The 19032-nt window shown below is 43.2% G+C and overlaps 1 protein-coding gene across 1 annotated transcript in view; it reads left to right on the top strand.

The window, feature by feature from the left end:
- Window positions 1-12725, top strand: part of LOC116513688 (kininogen-1-like) — a 28697-nt gene extending 15972 nt beyond the window's left edge. The window contains exons 6-10 of the mRNA XM_032224871.1: window positions 1379-1460; window positions 3238-3371; window positions 5670-5777; window positions 10264-10356; window positions 12301-12725. Of these exons, the coding sequence (XP_032080762.1) occupies window positions 1379-1460; window positions 3238-3371; window positions 5670-5777; window positions 10264-10356; window positions 12301-12417 (534 nt within the window). The 3' untranslated portion in view covers window positions 12418-12725. The remainder of the gene's footprint in view (window positions 1-1378; window positions 1461-3237; window positions 3372-5669; window positions 5778-10263; window positions 10357-12300) is intronic.
- The last annotated feature ends 6307 nt before the right edge of the window (window positions 12726-19032 follow it).

Genomic DNA, 19032 nt, shown 5'->3' with positions numbered 1-19032 from the left:
TAAGTGAGGATTACTTGCAGTCAGTGTGGTAAAGATAATTTACAGACAGAAAACCCAGTTCTGGCCTATCTACAATAACCTCCCATTAAAGTATTTGACCTGGAATTCAAATAATCTCTGGCAGCAGGTGGCAGAATATATTTGCATAAACTCAAGCAAGATGCAAGAATGACATACAACACAAAATCATAATTTATAGAGAGAAAAAGAGAAAATTAGGACTGTGCACAAAAAACAAGAAAACTAGAATCTTGGCCACAAATTCTTACCTATTATAAAATAAAATAACATATAAACAGATGTTCACTCTGCTTTAAACTAGCTGGGATTTCCTCAGATTCCTGGAAATGTTAAATGTTAATCAAAACACTCTTAGATCTCTGCTTTTTTCCCAAGCACCAGTTTTCAACTTCTGTCTGAATTTTATCGCAAGATTTGAAGGGATAAAAGCTTTTCCCCATATCCTGCAGAGTGTTAGAGACCAAGATAATCTGACATCATGTGCATGTAGCAAAAGGCTCTTCTCTGTGAATCAGTGGTGGGTTTCAAAATTTTTTAGAATGTCTTCTGTAGGTGTGGCCTGCTTTGTGGGAGTGGCTTGGCAGTCATGTGATTGGGTGGGTGTGGCCAACTTGTAAAATGTGGTGAAACTCACTTAACAACGCTCTTGCTTATCAACCAAAATGTTGGTTCAGAAACTCTGACATTTGAAGCACGCAAATCTTAAAGCTGTCAAGTTACAAGACCCTTGCACCCCTAACCCTTTAGGAAAAAAACCAGGGGTGTTCAAACTTGACAGCTTTAAGACTTGTGGACTTCAACTCCCAGAATTCCTCCTCCAGTCATGTTGGCTCAGGAACTCTGGCATTGAAGTGTGTAAGTCTTAAAGCTGTCAAGTTACAAGACCCTTGCATCCCTAACCCTTTAGGAAAAAAACCCCATAGGTGTTCAAACTTGACAGCTTTAAGACTTGTGGACTTCAACTCCCAGAATTCCTCCTCCAGTCATGTTGGCTCAGGAACTCTGGCATTTGAAGCACGCAAGTCTTAAAGCTGTCAAGTTACAAGACCCAGAATTTCTCCTCCCGCTCTTCATCTTGATGATGTGTGGATGGGCAGGGGGAAGGAGCTGGAACCGGTTCTAAACTGCACTTTAGATTTGTGGAACCTCTTCTATCGAAGAGGTTAGAACTGGCAGGAACCCACCCCTGCTGTGAATGTACATTATGTGGCATAGAGAATGTGTATTCTGTGTGTGAGAATACTCGCACTTCATGCCAGTCACACTGACAGGGGTGCCATCTGGAAAAACTGATTGAAACAAAGGAGCTGCCTGATAAAAACATGGTTCAGACTTCTTGCTTTTTGTTCCCTTCCAGCAAAAAGGTTTCTGTAAAGCTAAAGCCTACACTGACAACAGAGGCGCACTCGTCTCTGCACAAGTGGAATGCAAACTGGAAGGTTTGTAACTGTTGTTTCTTTGACTCAATATTGCTCGGTGTTTCTGCGTAGCAACAAATCCATGCTAGGTAAAGATAAAGGTTCCCCTTGCATGTATGTGCTAGTCATTCCCGACTCTAGGGGGCAGTGCTCATTTCCATTTCAAAGGCAAAGAGCCAGCACTGTCCGAAGATGTCTCTATGGTCATGCGGCCAGTATGACTAAACACCAAAGGTGCACGGAACGCTGTTATAGGGACGCTGTGGCTCAGTAGTTGACGCTGAGTTTGTCGATCAGAAAGGTCATCCGTTTGGCAGTTCGAATCCCTAGCACTGCGTAACAGAGTGAGCTCCCATTACTTGTCCCAGCTTCTGCCAACCTAACAGTTCGAAAGTAAGTAAAAATGCAAGTAGAAAAATAGGAACCACCTTTGGTGGGAAGATAAATCCATGCTGCAGGCATTCAATTCTTTAGGGTGTTCTAATATCGATATCAACACCCTCTTAAGAGGCGCTGACCAACAGAATCTTGTAGAATCTTCCCCTTTTGGCCATACTTTTAAAAGATGCAGGGAATGGGCAGAACCCATCAGGCACAGCCAACCAGACAAAACAGAGGGGTATGATGAGACTTGAAGTTCAACCTTTGGAGAGTCACAGATTGGCCATCTGAAAACAAGGGTGATTGAAAAGTTCAGGTTAGGGAATGCTTCCAAAATTATTTACAGGCCCCAGGTTTAGACTGTTTGAATGACAACCCATAGATATCAACAGGCTATATTATTGAAATTGGGATCAATGTTCTTCTTTCTTGAGCCGGTGATACGCTGATGCCGAATGTTTTTAATGTACAGCCTGTTTTCAGCAATATTTCAGCAGTTCTTGAAAGTAGTGCGTGGCTTCGGTGCTTTGTTGGCAGTGCTGTATAGTGGCGTAGAAAGTTGGCACCTACCCCTCTCCTAGAAGAATGAAATATTTTGAGAAATATTAAAAAGGCAGAATGTTATATTTCCCTAAAGGAGGAATGAAGAAAAATGCTCTTGGAAATAGAAAGAGACAGCCCCCAATTTTCTTAATAGCCACCAGCAGATATTTTTTTGCCCGTTAAGAAAGACTGGGCTAGCCTATCTACAAGACAAAAGACCTCCAGCTCCAGGATGATGGGATTAAGACATGACCCTCCAGGATATAATAGGATTAACCCATCTAGCAGAAGAGCTCACTACATTGCACAATCTCCTAAGGACATTACATCAGCAGTCCAAACTTCAACCAAACCTGAGAGCTCAGACAATCTACAGAGCCAACTATGACCTCTACAACAGCCAATAGAATACATGTTCTTGCACAGGAACAGGAAGCTCAAGTGCAAAGCCCAAGAGAAGGTACAAATACCCCCCCCTCTCTCAACTCCATGTGGTCAGCTGCCCAGATTCATGCATGCTTGGTGGTTCTCTTTCACCATTAAATCATCCTTCCAATCAGCCTCCATGTTTCCAATGTCTTTCTCCCGGCTTGGAACTGAACCAGATGGATATTTCTCCCAGCGGAATGGAATAAATCATTCTTTTTATAGGCACAGGTTGAGGGCCATGATGAAACCATAGATAACCAGCACTAACAGCAAATTCCAAGCTGCTACAGAACAATTTGCACTCATACATTTTTTGCATCGGCCAAATGTGTTCATTAATCTCTTACAAAAAGAAAGATAGGTGCAAGCTACCATTCTTGCACACTTTCGTTTTTTTAAAATCACCCGATATAAACCTGTATTGTCATTTGTGTATTTTCAACAGCTGAAGACAGCCCGATTGCAGAAGATAGTCAAGAACCGGAGAGGCCTCTGGAAGCTGTTGTGAAATTATTTAACTATCAAAGCAGCAGTAACTTTTATTACAAAATTGTGGAAATAACAAAAATATCAGGAAAGGTATGAATTCTGAATACCACTGTATTTCAAGATAGATTTTTTTAAGGAAAAAAAAAACATGGTGTCAGCTTTCCAATATCATGCAGAATTAAATCAGAGTCCAAGGCAGAGCTATCCTTAAAGTTCCAATTTAATAAGACAGACATGTTGGCACATCTGTGGAAATCCCAATTCTAAAAGCTTCCTGGGATTCCACCCAGTTGAAAGTTCATGATCTTATCCCCACACCCATAAATCCATCACACGGTCCAATCTTCTTCGGCCACGCTGGCATTCCCACCCATCTAGTTCCGGTCAGGTGCAGAGGTGCGGAGACAAAAGATGACCTTGGGCTTCTATAAAAGAATGACAACAACACATTCCACAATTCTACTCCTTTCTCTTCCCCCCTCCCAACTACTACACTAATGAAACAGCATAATGAAATAATAGAGTGTGTGGCAGGTCAAAGATCCTAAAAAGGAATATAACTGCAGGCCTGACACATGGTTGGAGAATAATCTTTTGAGCTTGACTCCTTTCCCAGTTTAGCTGGCCTCATACAAAGTTGATATTGAAATGGAAGACCAGTGGTTTATATTTGAACTTCCCCCAGGTAAGATGGGTGGGATAACTAGGGATGTAACCTAGAGAACACCAGATTGAGAAAGCCTGCAGGAATTGTGTTAATAGATGATATATTTGTGTGGTAGACATTTTCAACCTGAGCGCTTGGCAACTCCAGTAAGCATGGAAAAGATTCCTGACTGTTCTGACTGAGGCTTCCCAAGAGCATGAAGCAAACTCCTTGTCCCGACAAAAAAGCCTTTTATTAATTGACTGTGAATTCTGCTCATTCATATCCAGCAAGGTTTTTCAAGGGAGGATTTACTGTCACAGACCTTATCTGGCTTGGAGAGCTGACAGGTCGATATCTGCAGAACTTTGCAAGGAGTCTAGGAGAGTCACGAATCAATTAAATGAACTAATTGTCTCCTGCAAACTCCACTCCCCTTTTGCTCATCTTTTATTTCCTCTGGGAGGGGCCATTCATCGTCCACCCGTGGCCTTACTCCTAAGTCGATCCCTGTTCTTTAGCTGTTCCCTTCGTCTGGCAACTCTGTGTATGTGCGCACTGGGAACAGGCTCCAGCTGTTGGTCTGCCTCAGTGATGTCTGACTCTGAAGGCAGCTGATAACTGGCATACATCTCCGGCCCCCTCTCTGCCTCCGACACAGAGCCCTCATCAGAGCCTTCCCCAGACTCCAGAACTGGCCCATGTTCTTCCCCAACGTCCTCACTCTCCGAATCTGCTGCCAGCTCTGCTGGCTGCTTGCGGGCCACAACACTGACTCAAATTTGGAGTGTCTTACTGGTGAACATCAACAATATTGGGCATGAGGAGTCAGTGGTTTGATTTGATCCGTGGCAGTTTCTTATATGCCTCTAAGGCAGTGTTTTTCAACCTTTTTTGTGCAAAGGCACACTTTTTTCATGAAAAAAATCACGAGGCACACCACCATTAGAAAATGTTAAAAAAATTTAACTCTGTGCCTATATTGACTATATGTTTTTAATGTTTTTAATGTTTTATTTGTCATTTATAGGCCGCCCTTTTCCCTGAGGGGACTCAGGGCGGCTTACAATTCGTGGGAAGGAGTGCAAGACAAAACATAAAATATGTGAATAAAATAAAATAAAACAGTAAAACACAACATTCATTCAACATTCGGGTGGGGCGGATTAGGATCTTATCCCCAGGCCTGACAGGATAGCCAGATCTTAAGGGCTATGCGGAAGGTCTGGACGGTGGTGAGGGTACGAATCTCCACGGGGAGATCGTTCCAGAGGGTCGGAGCTGCTACTGAAAAGGCTCTCCTCCGCGTAGTCGCCAGTCGGCACTGACTGGCGGATGGAATTCGGAGGAGGCCTAATCTGTGCGATCTGATGGGTCGAAGGGAGGTAATCGGCAGAAGGTGGTCTCTCAAGTACTCAGATCCACTACCATGGAGGGCTTTATGGATGGTAAGTAGCACCTTGAGTAATTTTCCCACGGCACACCTTACACTATGTCACGGCACACTAGTGTGCCGCGGCACAGTGGTTGAAAAACACTGCTCTAAGGGGACACCATCTTTCCTTGGCCCTTTCTCTTGTTTGTTTTTATTAGAATCATGGGAAAAAGAATGGGTCCTTGGGGCCACTGACTCCAACATGAGCTAATTAGGCAGCAAGCCAAGAATTTTGTTCTTCATGCTTCATGCTGCTCAGCATCCAGTCTAAACACAGCTGCTAATCGTTTTTCTCCTTCAATTTCAGATGATAGTTGGACATGCATTTCAAATTGACTTCAAAACTCAGAGAACAAATTGCTCCAAGGCTGAAGTTAAGAATCCAGATGACAACTGTACTCTTGTAAAAGGCGGGGTAAGACACTGGGTTTAGTTCAAGAGGAATATTTTACTTAAAGGAACTCTGTCTATGGAGGTCCTCCAGGTGGCGATTGTCCGAAAGGTGCTTTTTGAAAAGGCAATTGGGCTTTCTGGTTTTTCTTTTAAGACGTTTTGCTTCTCATCCAAGAATTTTCTTCAGAGCTGAAGAAGCTTCTTGGATGAGAAGCGAAATGTCTTCAAAGAAATAAGCTTCTTCAGAGCTGAAGAAGCTTCTTGGATGAGAAATGATACGTCTTCAAAGAAAAGCTAGGAAGTCCAGTTGCCTCTTCAAAAAGCACTTTGGGACAATTTAAGGGAATTAGTTAATTTTAAAGCAGATTCTTGAAATAGCACTTTGATGGGAAATGTTGCATTACTCTATGGATGCATACTACGTTTTGAGATAATCTTGAGATAATCCTTCTGATAAGACAATCCAATGTATGTCTAAACACAAATACTAAACATATTAACAAAACTCCTGGACCCAAACAAACCATAAGATTAAAAGAATGGCCTCGTTCAAACAATATGACCACTTTAATCTACCTAGACTCATTATTTGGTTTAGGATTGGGCTAATTAAGTGAAGTAGATCTATGCTCCGGTTTGCTCCAACTTGCTGTTTAATCAGTTGGAAAGCCCGAGACCCCGAACATATTTACATTCCCTTGTTGGGAATGTATTTTTTGCATGCATGCACCCACGTGTATACTCACACATTGAAACACAGGTGTAGGTCATGATTTTATGGCTTTAATTTATACTCCTTGCCTGAACATTTTGAATGAATTTCTGTTCCCCGAAGAAAGAAATCATAGATAAAAGACACTATTCAGAAAACAAATTTGAAAAAATGATCAGCTTTTGGAAAAGAGAACATTTTTCCAAAACACCACTTAAAACATAATTATACTACCCGGCATTGCCTGGGTATTTATTTATAGGGGAAAAATATCCGGACCATGTTTCTAATGTTGGATTTTTCCCCTTACCAGAGGGAGCCCCCTTGTGGAGTACTGTGAAGTCATTACTATGGCAGCTCCATTGCACTGTACAGTAGAAATCATCTTACGGCAGTACGGTAGAAGCCATTTAAAGGCACAACAGGCTGCATTTTAACAGAACACACACCCTGAGGGATGTTAGGGGTGTCTTATCCCCACAGTGTTTCTTTCCAGAGAGTAAGTCATCTGTGTACCAAGTTTGGTTGAAATTGCTTGAGGCGTTCCAGAGTTATGCTGGAACATACACACAAACACACACACACACAGACATATATATATTACTTATCAGCACAAATAAAACACACACACACAGACATATATTCGTAGATTTTCATGGGTGTAGATATGCTGGTCTTGTTGTATTCAGGTCTTTTCCTGTGAAAGATTGAAATTGTCTTGGCAACCCTTCGGTGAGACGTTGCCAAGACAATCTCAATCTTACACGGGAAAAGACCTGAATACAAGACCAGCATATATATATTTATTTATCAGCATAAATATAACTATATATATATATATATATATATATATATATATATATATATATATATATATATATATATATATATATCTATCTATCTATCTATCTATCTATCTATCATCTATCTATCTATCTATCTATATATATATGTATATATATATATATGTATATACATATATGTATACGTGTGTGTGTATGTGTGTTTGTAGATTTTCATCGGTACAGGTATGCATGTCTTGGCGTATTCGGGTTTTTTCCCATGTAAGATTGAGAGTATCTTGGTGATGTTTCGACGAGGTCCCACTCGCCATCTTCAGGCTGGTGCCTTCAGCTTTGTGCTTATGCAAAGCAAAGCATGCTGTCTTTCTATAAATATTGGTGTGTGTGTGTGGAGTGCTGGCTTTGTTGCTGTAAGTGGTTGGTTGGCTGTGTTGTTACATCTTGATTAGTTGATGGAGTTGATGTATGCAGATTAGTCGGCTGTTTTGTAACATCCTGTGTGGCTGAGGTACTAGCTGTGTGCCCATTAGTCTTTTGTGTTGTAACGACCTGGGTAATGGGCTGTGTGATGACAGTGTCATTTCCAAATGATTTAACTTTGCGGTCACCCCCAAATGCATCCCCACTGAAAACATCATATGCGGAGTTGAAGCTACCCTAACCAAAATCAACCCAGATGAAACCAATAAAATCAAACATGAAGTCACCAACGTCCTCTGCTCCGGCAATCCACCCAGAAGCAACTTACATAAAGAACAAAAAGCACTCACCAACTTGAGGAAAGACAACAACATAATCATTCTCCCAGCAGACAAAGGTAACGCCACTGTGGTGATGAACTTCAGCCCTACACAGAATCCATCACCTCGCATGTACAAAACTCACTCCACTTCATAGAAACAATAAAGAAACATAACCTACAACCCAGCGACCTACTCGTGAGCTTCGATCTCATATCCCTCTTCACCCAAGTGCCTGTTAAAGAAGCCTTGACAGCTATCCAAAACAAATATAACCCCCCTAAGAACATCCTAGATCTGACCAGTCACTGCCTAACCAAAACATACTTCATCCACAATGGACAAAGATACAAACAGATAGAAGGAGCAACCATGGGATCACCCCTCTCACCCGTCATCGCAAACCTATACATGGAACATTTTGAAACCAACACTTTAGATAAATCTGAACACAAGCCCAAACTCTGGCTTAGATATGTAAATGACACTTTCGTAATTTGGCCACACGGGAAAGCAGTTAGACTTATATACCGCTTCATAGGGCTTTCAGCCCTCTCTAAGCGGTTTACAGAGTCAGCATATTGCCCCCAACAACAATCCGGGTCCTCATTTTACCCACCTCGGAAGGATGGAAAGCTGAGTCAACCCTGAGCCGGTGAGATTTGAACAGCCGAACTGCAGAACTGCAGTCAGCTGAAGTAGCCTGCAGTGCTGCTTTTAACCACTGCGCCACCTCGGCTCTAGAAAAACTGGACAACTTCCTCACCTCAGCCTACACCCCAAAATACAATTTACTATGGAAATAGAAGCTAACAACCAACTTCCCTTCTGGATTTCCTAATCTACAAAAAACCCAATGGCTCCCTAGGACACACCATCTACCGGAAAAAAACACACACCAACCACTACTCAAACGCACAATCCCATCACCACCCTGCACAGATTAACTCCGTAGCCAAGACCCTCATCTCCAGAACCAAACGCCTAGCCAACAAAGACCACCTGAAAACTGAATTACACACTCTCACAAACGTATTAATTTCCAGTTGATTGCAAAGAAACACAATTACCAACCTAATCCAAAAGGAGACACACACACCCCAAGAACTGAGACACAGAACAGGACGTCCTCCTCCCTTACATCAAAGGCACCACAGATAAAATCAGCAAAACACAATATCAAGACAGCCTTCAGCACTGACCAAAGAAATAGCCAACATCTTAAGAAACCCCAAAGACAAAATCCAGCTAGAAAACCAAGGAGTCTGCAAAATACCATGCAAAATCTGCCCTGCAACATACATTGGACAAACTAAGAGGAGAATAAATGCACGTGTCACAGAGCACAAGAACGCAGTTAGAAAAGAAGAAAGAACTTCCTCCCTTTTCCAGCACCTTAAAGCTACAGGACAAGAAATTAATTTTGAAGGAACCAAGTTAATCTCCGAAACTGAACACTTCAACAAGAGAATAATTATGGAAGCCATTGAAATAGAGAAACACCTCCACAACATGAATAAACATGACGATGCCTCCCGCCTACCAGACATCTGGAAGCTAGCTCTAGTCAATAAATGAGTCCCAGCCACAAAAACCGACACCGGACCCAAAACAACACGGGACGCCACCACCAATCGCCCACACCAAACTCAAACCCAAACCCATCCCATAGATGAAATGCAACCACCATGCAGAAGCCAAACCACGGCGGTATCACCAACTGCTGCACCCCCCTCTGACCCCAACACAAAACAAACTGACACACGCCATGAACACATGGCCAGTCCGCAAACTTGGAGCCAAACCAAAGCCCAGGATGTTACATCACAGCCATCTGCTCAGGATATTACATCACAGAACTCAGGAGGTTATAACGCAGCCAACCTCTCAGGATGTTGCAGCACAGGACTCAGGATATCACTACACTAGAGCTCAGGATGTCATCACACAGCCCAATACCCAGGTAGTTACAACACAAAAGACTAACGGGCACACAGCCAGTACCTCAGCCAAACAGGATGTTACAAAACAGCCGACTAATCTGCATACATCAATTCCATCAACTAATCAAGATGTAACAACACATCATAGATAGATAGATAGATAGATAGATAGATAGATAGATAGATAGATAGATAGATAGATGAGAGGGAGAGAGAGAGAGAGAGAGAGAGAGAGAGATGGTATTTTATTTTTATGCCAATATTTGACAAGAGATGAGTGTTTTCCTTTTTTGTTTTGTTTGGTTGACAGGAAATGATGACCTGCCATGCCTTAATTTATGTGAAACCCTGGGAGCCATCAGTCGTACCAGAGGTGACCTGCACAGACGAGCAACCTTTCCAGGTATTCAAATCTGTCTCCATCCTCTCTTCTATCACTCTCTTGTCATAATACAGAAAGTGATCGTTCATGTTATCCTAGGCCTACAATTATTGGTATATTTCCCAAGGAATTGGTAATCAGATTTTCAGACATTCAGTTATGAAGATAAATTAGAGAAAGTGGTAGAGAAGAAGTCCAGAAATATTAATTGTACTCATGAAATTGTTCCTCTTAAAAATGGATAAAAGCTTATTGGTATTGAAGGGTAGTATACATCAGCAGCTAATGTTAATTTGGACCACATTTGCCTTAATCGCTAGGGAGAGAGACTGCTGACCAATACATCCAGAGGTCACCAAGCTAAGGAATAATGTTTTGAAAGTTTTGCTTTGTAACTTTAGTAACAGTGCAGAGTGATTTGGAATTCCTTTAGACCAGTGTTTCTCAACCTTGGCAACTTGAAGATGTCTGGACTTCAACTCCCAGAATTCCCCAGCCAGCATTCGCTGCTTTAGACATTCATAGCTGATGCAGGACTTGAACTAGTGGTTTCTTGTTAGTTAGAAAGTTTCTTGTTAACTTTCTAAGCAGTTCAGAGGACCGGTTGTTGGAAGAAATCTCCTTTTGTTTTTTCCCACTTTACAGGGCTAATCCTGTAAGGAAGGCAGGAAGGAAACATTCTAGTGTTGCTTTTAGACTAATCTTTATTGCCCTGCTTACAGAAACTGCCTCTCTGGTTAACGCTTATTACATTGTAACAGCTAAAGCAAAGGACCCACTGACATGAGTGACCTTGAGTTGGCCATGCCCACAAGGTCACATGAACACCAAGCCCCGCCTACCCAGCTGGTCATTAGGGCAGAGAACCGGTTGTTAAATTATTTGAATCCCACCACTGTCTCTAGCCCAGTGCCTTAACCGCTAGGCCAAACTGGATCTCATATAAGATTGTACCCCCCTCAACTTCCCTGCTTTCACATGAGTGGCTGAAGTGGGGGGGAAACACTGTCAAACTTCACCAGCTGGGATGAACCAGGTGCCTTCCTTTCCCTGCCTCCTTTCACTCAGAAAGGATCAGTTGCAGGTTAAAACCTACTATATAACTCAAAAACTCTGGTGAAAGGTTACCTTCCTTTTTCTGCAAGTGAGACTTGGACATTTGTTTCACCACCTTCTGCTTGCAGTTAGTCAAAAACCCAACATCTCCTCAGCAGTGGGATTCACTTCCTTTCCTTACCGGTTCGCAAATGTGAGCACACATTTTCTGCGCATGCGCAATTCTCGCCCTGTCAGGGTTCCAAATAGCATCCAAAAGTAAATCAGAGTCCAAGGCAAAGTATTGTTCAAAGTTCCAATTTGTGCCAGATGTTGGCACATCTGGGAAAACCCGAATCTGGAAGCTTCCAGGTTTCCCCCACCTAGTTGAAAGTTCAAGATCTTGCCCCCCACACCCACATGTCCATCACATGGTCCAATCTCCCACTGCCATGCTGGCAGTTACACCCATCCAGTTCCAGTCAGGTGCAGAGACAAAAGATGAGCTTGGCTTTCTAGAAAGAATTTTGTTATGGCTACATCGCACCTCACTCCCATTTTCCCACAATAGAAAATGCATAGTAGAATAATAGAAAATGTGGCAGGCCAAAGATCCAAAAGAAACGGTGACTGCAGGCTGACACCCACACATTACGTCGGGGCATGTGGGTGGAGTCGCCCGCAGCCGCCACTACTGGTTTGCCCAAACTGGAGTGAACCGGCTGAATACCACTTCTGCTTCCTCTCAAAGATTCAGGTGCAGAAAATCCTGGGAACTTGTAGCCTCATGCCTCAAAAATCACAGGAACTCAAGAGACTTATTTCTGCATTTCACAGTTCAGCTTAAGATGTTGATTGCATTTCCTTTCTAAGCTCCTAAGGCCTTTCCCCGACCTATCTGAAAAACCATTTTTCTATGTGCCGTTCCAGGCTCCTGAATTCAAAGAACCCAAATATCCAGAGGATCCCATGACCATCTTCGAGGATTATGATATTGTTGATGAACACCAGAGTTATTTAAAAAAGGCACTGAGCTATTTCTCCTGAAATGTTCTACTCTTGGAAATGATGGCATTCTTGGGATTTCTGACTGCGTAAAAGCGTAACACTTAAACACAGCAGTTGGCCTGCAGCATCTGCCTGCTTAGCTTCTTAATGTTTTGCAAAATACAGTAGTTAGCAAACAGTGAAACAAGAACTTTAATTCAGTCCACTTGATCGAACAGCAATATGCACAACTGCCTTCTGCAAGGCCAGCGTTGCCTGCACTCAACCCTGGAAAAAATATATACCGTATTTTTCAGAGTATAAGACGCAACAGAGTATAAGACGCACCAAAATTTTAAAGAGGCAAATTAAGAGCAAAAGTTTTTTTCACTCTGCAGACCTTCCCAAAACGGCCCATTTTTCGGAAAAACAGGCCGTTTTTGTTTTTGTTTTTTTCAAAAAGGACATGAATAGCCTTTAGGAGGCTTGTAGAGTGCTCCTGGAGGGTGGACCCCCCCAAAAAATGAGCAAAAAATGCCCTATCAAATCCTAGACCTGTCAAAAAAAGGGCATGCATAGACTTTGGGAGGCTTATAGAATGCTCCTCAGGGTTGCGGGGGACAAAATTGAGCAAAAAACAGCCCATTTTTCACTCATTTCTGCCCTCCCCATCCCCCAGGAGCACTCTGGAAGCCTCCTACAAGCTATGCATGGCCAATTTTGCAAAGGGGGCGGGGTTTCAGGAGGCAAAAAATGCTGTATTCAGTGTATAAGATGCACCCAGGTTTTCAGCCTCTTTTTTGAGGGAAAAAAGTGTGTCTTATACTCCGAAAAATACAGTATATATATTTCTTGGAAGAGTCTACAGCAACTCCATGGGTGAATTATATTTTCTATGCAGTCAGTCAGGATGGAATTCCAAATGTAAATTATTTCCCTATACCTCATTCTAATGGATATTTTATAATAAATGTATAAGGAACACCAGTAATTCAGTACAATTATATTAATTAGTTCAATCTTTTTTATTACTGGATATCACATACATTTGATCGTATACCTTTCGATCCTATATTATGGAAGAAAATGTAATCGTAAATATTAATTTTGTACCTACATTGTGCAATACTTGAAAAAGGTATAAAAGTATTTTGAGTCAATGTCTTATGTTAAAGAGAGGGACTGAAATAGTTTATATTAAGTTTGTATTAAAATTCTTTAAGAGCCGAGGTGGCGCAGTGGTTAAATGCAGCACTGCAGGCTACTTCAGCTGACTGCAGTTCTGCAGTTCAGCTGTTCAAATCTCACCGGCTCAGGGTTGACTCAGCCTTCCATCCTTCCGAGGTAGGTAAAATGAGGACCCGGATTGTTGGGGGCAATATGTTGACTCTGTAAACCGCTTAGAGAGGGCTGAAAGCCCTATGAAGCGGTATATAAGTCTAACTGCTATTGCTATTGCTATTGCTATTTCCTTGGTTATCACAAAACAAAATACTGGAGGACTAAATTTGCTTCATTTGAAACATCAGAAATTCACTGAAGACTTAGCCAAATTCTTTAACGCCTTCTTCGCTCAGTCTTTGTAAACAGCAATGGCTCATGCCCCACATTTCCAAGTCATACCACAGCTAATCACAATGACCTAATACATATCGATTTTACAGAAGAAAACGTTGAAAAGGTAGTACGCAGCCTAAAACCATCTCTATCTATTGGACCTGACGGACTATGTGCCTACTTCTTAAAAAAAGCTTTCCACTGCCATAGCAGAACCTCTAAGCAGAACCTTTGAAAAATCTTTCAGGACCAGCTCCTTGCCCAGCCTATGGTCACTAGCCACGGTCATCCCTATCTTCAAAAAGGGAGACCCCAGCCTAGTTGAAAATTGCAGACCAATCTCATTATGCTGCGCCACCTGCAAAGTCACGGAATCAAACATAAACCAATCCATTGCCCTACAGTTAGAGACAAACAACCTTCTCTCTAACAAACAATTTGGTTTCAGAAAAAAAATTGTCCTGTAATCTGCAACTCCTACACTGCAAAAACATACGGGCTACACAACTTGACCAAGGCAAAGCAATAGGTGCAATTTACATAGACTTCTGCAAAGCCTTTGATCCAGTGGTACACAACAAACAACTTCTAAAACTAAAATCGTATGGCATTTCTGAACCCCTGCATAACTGGATAACTATGTTCCTGTCAAACAGGCAATAAGTGGTCAAAATTTAGATTTAGATTTAGATTTATTTTATTTGTATGCCGCCCTTTTCCGGGAGGGACTCAGGGCGACGAACAACTCAAAAAGGGGAAAGGGAACATAGAACACAATACAAGTAATTAAAATAACCAAGAATCACACAGCCACACAGGTCGAGAGGGGAGGGGAACTCATCAACCCCAGGCCTGCCGGCACAGCCAGGTTTTAACGGCTTTCTGGAAGGCCTGGAGAGAGGTGAGGGTCCGAATCTCTGCGGGGAGTTCGTTCCAAAGGGCCGGAGCTGCCACAGAAAAGGCCCTCCCCCGGGTGGTAGCCAGGTGGCATTGGCTGGTGGACGGAACCCGGAGGAGGCTGACCCTGTGCGATCTAACGGGTCTTTGGGAGGTAATTGGCAGCAGGCGGTCTCTCAAGTACCCAGGTCCAATACCATGAAGGGCTTTATAAGTTATGACTAGCACTTTGAAGCGTATCCGGAGACCGATACGCGCCCTATCAAATCATAGACCTGTTAACAGTGGTGTTCCCCAAGGCACATTTTAGGACCAACACTCTTCATACTTTATGTAAATATCCAGTCTTTTCAAAGGACCTGGCAGATGTTGATGTCTGTTAAAGGTATCTTCACAGGATATAAGCTGTTCCATGTAACATGCTGCCCTTAGCAATTGATTGATGGTGATTTTGTCAATGCTGATGATATTCAAGAAGTGCTCCCGTTGCTTGGGATTGCACCTATTACTATCGGCATTACCTCTTTGCCTCTTAACATTTATATGCCGTATGACTCCCAGTAACTTCGGGCATTTACGATGCTTTCTATGATTTATCTATGCAGGGTTTTTTTCTTTGTCTGATGGTGGACCTTATGGTTGAGGGACCCAATTTCGATGCCAGGACAGCTCTCCAGCATTCATCTCAAAGGGCAACCAAGGACCTGAAGCTCACCAAGGGCTCCGTATGAGATTACCTGGCAGTGAACCACCTGTATTCATTACAGGTGCTATAGATAAAAGCCAGAGTTGGCCACCAGAATGGTGTAAACCAATTAATTGTGAGGGCAAAACACAAGGGCCGAGAATAATTTGTAGCAAAAGGCAGAGCTTCTGGTTTTGAGTTGAGTTGAGTTGAGTTTATTATATTTCTATGCCGCCCTATTCCCCGAAGGGGACTCAGGGCGGCTCACAACCAAGTCAGGGGTGGGGTACAAATAAGAAAAAAAGAACACGAACAAAACAATACCACAATTTAAAACACTCAACAACCATACCATTCGAGGGGGGACAAAAACTCATTAGCCCCAGGCCTGTCGGAACAGCCAGGTTTTAAGGGCTTTGCAGAAAGCCTGGAGGGTGGTGAGGGTCCGAATCTCCATGGGGAGCTCGTTTTGTTGTAGTTGGTGGTCATCAGTTGACAAAACAAAAACCCAATGGCCATGTGTCCCATAAACCTTCTGTCTTGTGCCCCCGGATAGTTTGAGACTAGAAGCCCCAAAATTATCGTCCTATGTGAAAATTCATTTTGCACTTCCCAAAACCCATCAGATAGATTGTGCAGAAGATGGGGTGATTTTTAAAATGTTTCTTGGAACTTGGGGGAAAGAGCCAAATCAGCTTCTAAAGTCCCTCTGAGGTCTTAAAGTGAGGCACAGGGAGAGCCATTCTTTTAAAGCAGGGGGCTGGCAGAGATGGAAATGAAGACATCATCTCCTGTCCCTCCTGGTCCATTGCCTCATTCCTCCCAGCAGCAGCGTACTTCCTATGGCAGGGATGTCAAATGCGCTGTTCTGACCTACGCTTCCCCAGCAGCACAAAACCAAATCCTCGTCCCAATAAACCCCTTTTACTTAATTTACAGTGAATTCCTCTCTAGCAAAGTCTTTTGTCTCCCATAGTCTTTCAAGATAGTTCACAATTACTAACCTTTATCAGGCTTGGAGAGTGGCCCAGGGGATATCTTTCAGAGTCGCAATACTTGGCAAGAATGCAGGAATGAACTAATTGTCTCCTGCAAGCTCCACTCCCCTTTCGCTGCTCTTCTATACCCTGTGGGAGAGGGCATTCATCGTCCACTTGTGGCCTTACTCCCAAGTCAGCCTTTGTTCCTTAGCTGTTCGCTTCGTCTGGCAACTCTGTGCATGCGCACACTGGGAACAGGCTCCAGCTGTTCGTCTGCCTCACTGATGTCTGACTACGAAGGCAGCTGATAACTGTCAGGAGGCCCTCGCCCCATCTCTGCCTCCGACGCAGAGCCCTCATCCAAGCCTTCCCCAGACTCCAGGACTGGCCCATGTTCCTCCCCAACCTCTTCACTGTCCAAATCTGCTGCCAGCTCTGCTAGCCGCTGGAGGGCCACAATACATGCATCATCATAGCATTGTCACATGATGTATCGTGACTTTTTCCCCGCTTCCCTAAACTGGCTGTGGGTGTGGGAAGCACATGACGCATCTGGCCCACCAGCCCCGAGTTTGACAGCCCTGCCCTATGGCGTCCTTTGTCAGCCTTGCTTGTGTCCCCGATGATTAACCTTTTCCCACAATCATATTTTACCAATACAGAAACTCTGGTGATTAATCTTTTCCCATGATCGCATCCTTCCCAGTAATTTATTTTCTCGTTGCTGTTTATAAAAGCCCCCGGTAAGCTTGTTTGCAAGATCCTGTTTTACACAGCAGGTTCTGTTTTCTCTTGATTGACAGCTACGATGTTATAGAAACCAATCACAGCCACTTGGTGGTGGTTACTTTACGATCAGAACACCAGGCACCCTGAAGATATGTCTTTGCTTCTGGTTTCTTCCATTTAGACCATTAGGGGGCGTAAAGCTCCCTGGCCTTCATAGTCCTCCTTCCTTGCTATCACTCAGCCCAGCAGCTCTCAGAAAAGGCTTCTGGAAGGAATGTGTCAGATCTGCCATCTTCAGCTTAGCGCTTTGCTGCCATGCTACCATAAATTGTTAGGGGAAGAGGGGAGGAAAGGAAGTAAGCAATTGTCATGTAGAAATTAGAGATGGGGGTGTGTGGAGTGACGGTCCTGAGGAAAACCAGTAATGTGAGAATCAGTCAATTCGAGCCTTCAAGGCCAGCAAGCCTAGGTAAGGAATGCGAATTGTATCAAGCAACACCAAATATCTGCATGGTTCCCAAAACACACACACGGAAGGTCGTTGGATGAAGACAGACCAGTCAAGGTGGGAGGGATAGGGAGAAGGGGAAAATGTATGTGAACTTTAGTTCTAGCCTTGCTTTGTTTGCAACCATTAAGCCTTAGTAAAAGAAATTATAAGTTCAATCAAATGGAGTCGAGGGTCTTTCTTTCCTAGGAACCTAGCTATGGCCAGCATGACAGAATGACTGAAAATGTCACTCCATAACTTGGACAACAGATGTACCAGGTGTTTGGCATGTTTATCAGGGACCACCACAAAAGACAGCATACTTTGTTTTAGATGATGCATGGGGGGTAGGGCCCCTCTGTGCCCCATTTTTTGTCCCAGGAAGCTTCAGGGAGGCCTGCTAGCACCAAAACAGGGGTCGCACGAGCATGCACAGGAGGTGGGGGGAGTGTGTGTGCATGCACAGGGAGCGGGGGCTGCAGGGGGGCATTGCATTATGGGTGTTGGCGCTTTCAGCACCCAAGGAAAAAAAAAGGTTTGCCATCACTGGTATAGGGTTTCCTGCCTGAGCAGGAGGTTGGACTAGAAGACCTCCAAGGTCCCTTCCAATTGTTATTCTTTTATATATATTCCTGAAACCTATCAGCAGCCTCTACTTAATTTTCCAACTCTTTTGCACGCAAAGAAAGAAAACAACTCATTTTTTTTCTTCTTCCTTAGAGTATTTTAAAACAGCAAGATGAAAAAGAGAAGAAAAATAATTGTATTTCTGATGGCCCAGCAATTCCACCATAATTTCCTCTCTGGCGAGGGCCATAGTTATCTCACTAAGCTTGGCAACAGAGAAATAAAAGTTACAAATCTTGGGAAAGATGTATATTTTCACTTTTTCTCCCTTTGAAATGTACTTGCGGGTAGTCCTTCACTTACAACCGTTTCTTTAGTGACCATTCAAAGTTACAACAGCACTGAAAAAAGTAACTTTTAACCATTTTTCACACTGATGACTGTAGCGACGGCATCATGGTCCCCTAATCAAAATTCAGACACTTGGCAACTGATTCATATTTACGATGGTTGCAATGGCCCAGGGTCATGTGATCAGCTTTTGCGACTTTCTGACATAACAAAGTCAACGAGGACGCAAGACTCACTTAACGACCATGTTGCTAACTTAACAGCTGGAGTGATTTTGTTGTTAGTCGTGTCCAATCCAGGAACAACATTCCTCCAATCCTTCCTGTCCTCTACCATCCTCAGGAGTCCATTCAAGCTCACGCTGGCTGCTTCGGTGACTCCATCCAGCCACCTCATTCTCTGCTGTCCCCTTCTTCTTT

Source organism: Thamnophis elegans, chromosome 10 (assembly GCF_009769535.1).
Source record: "Thamnophis elegans isolate rThaEle1 chromosome 10, rThaEle1.pri, whole genome shotgun sequence".
Classification (NCBI taxonomy): Eukaryota; Metazoa; Chordata; class Lepidosauria; order Squamata; family Colubridae; genus Thamnophis; species Thamnophis elegans.
This window is presented reverse-complemented; position numbering and strand designations above follow the sequence as displayed.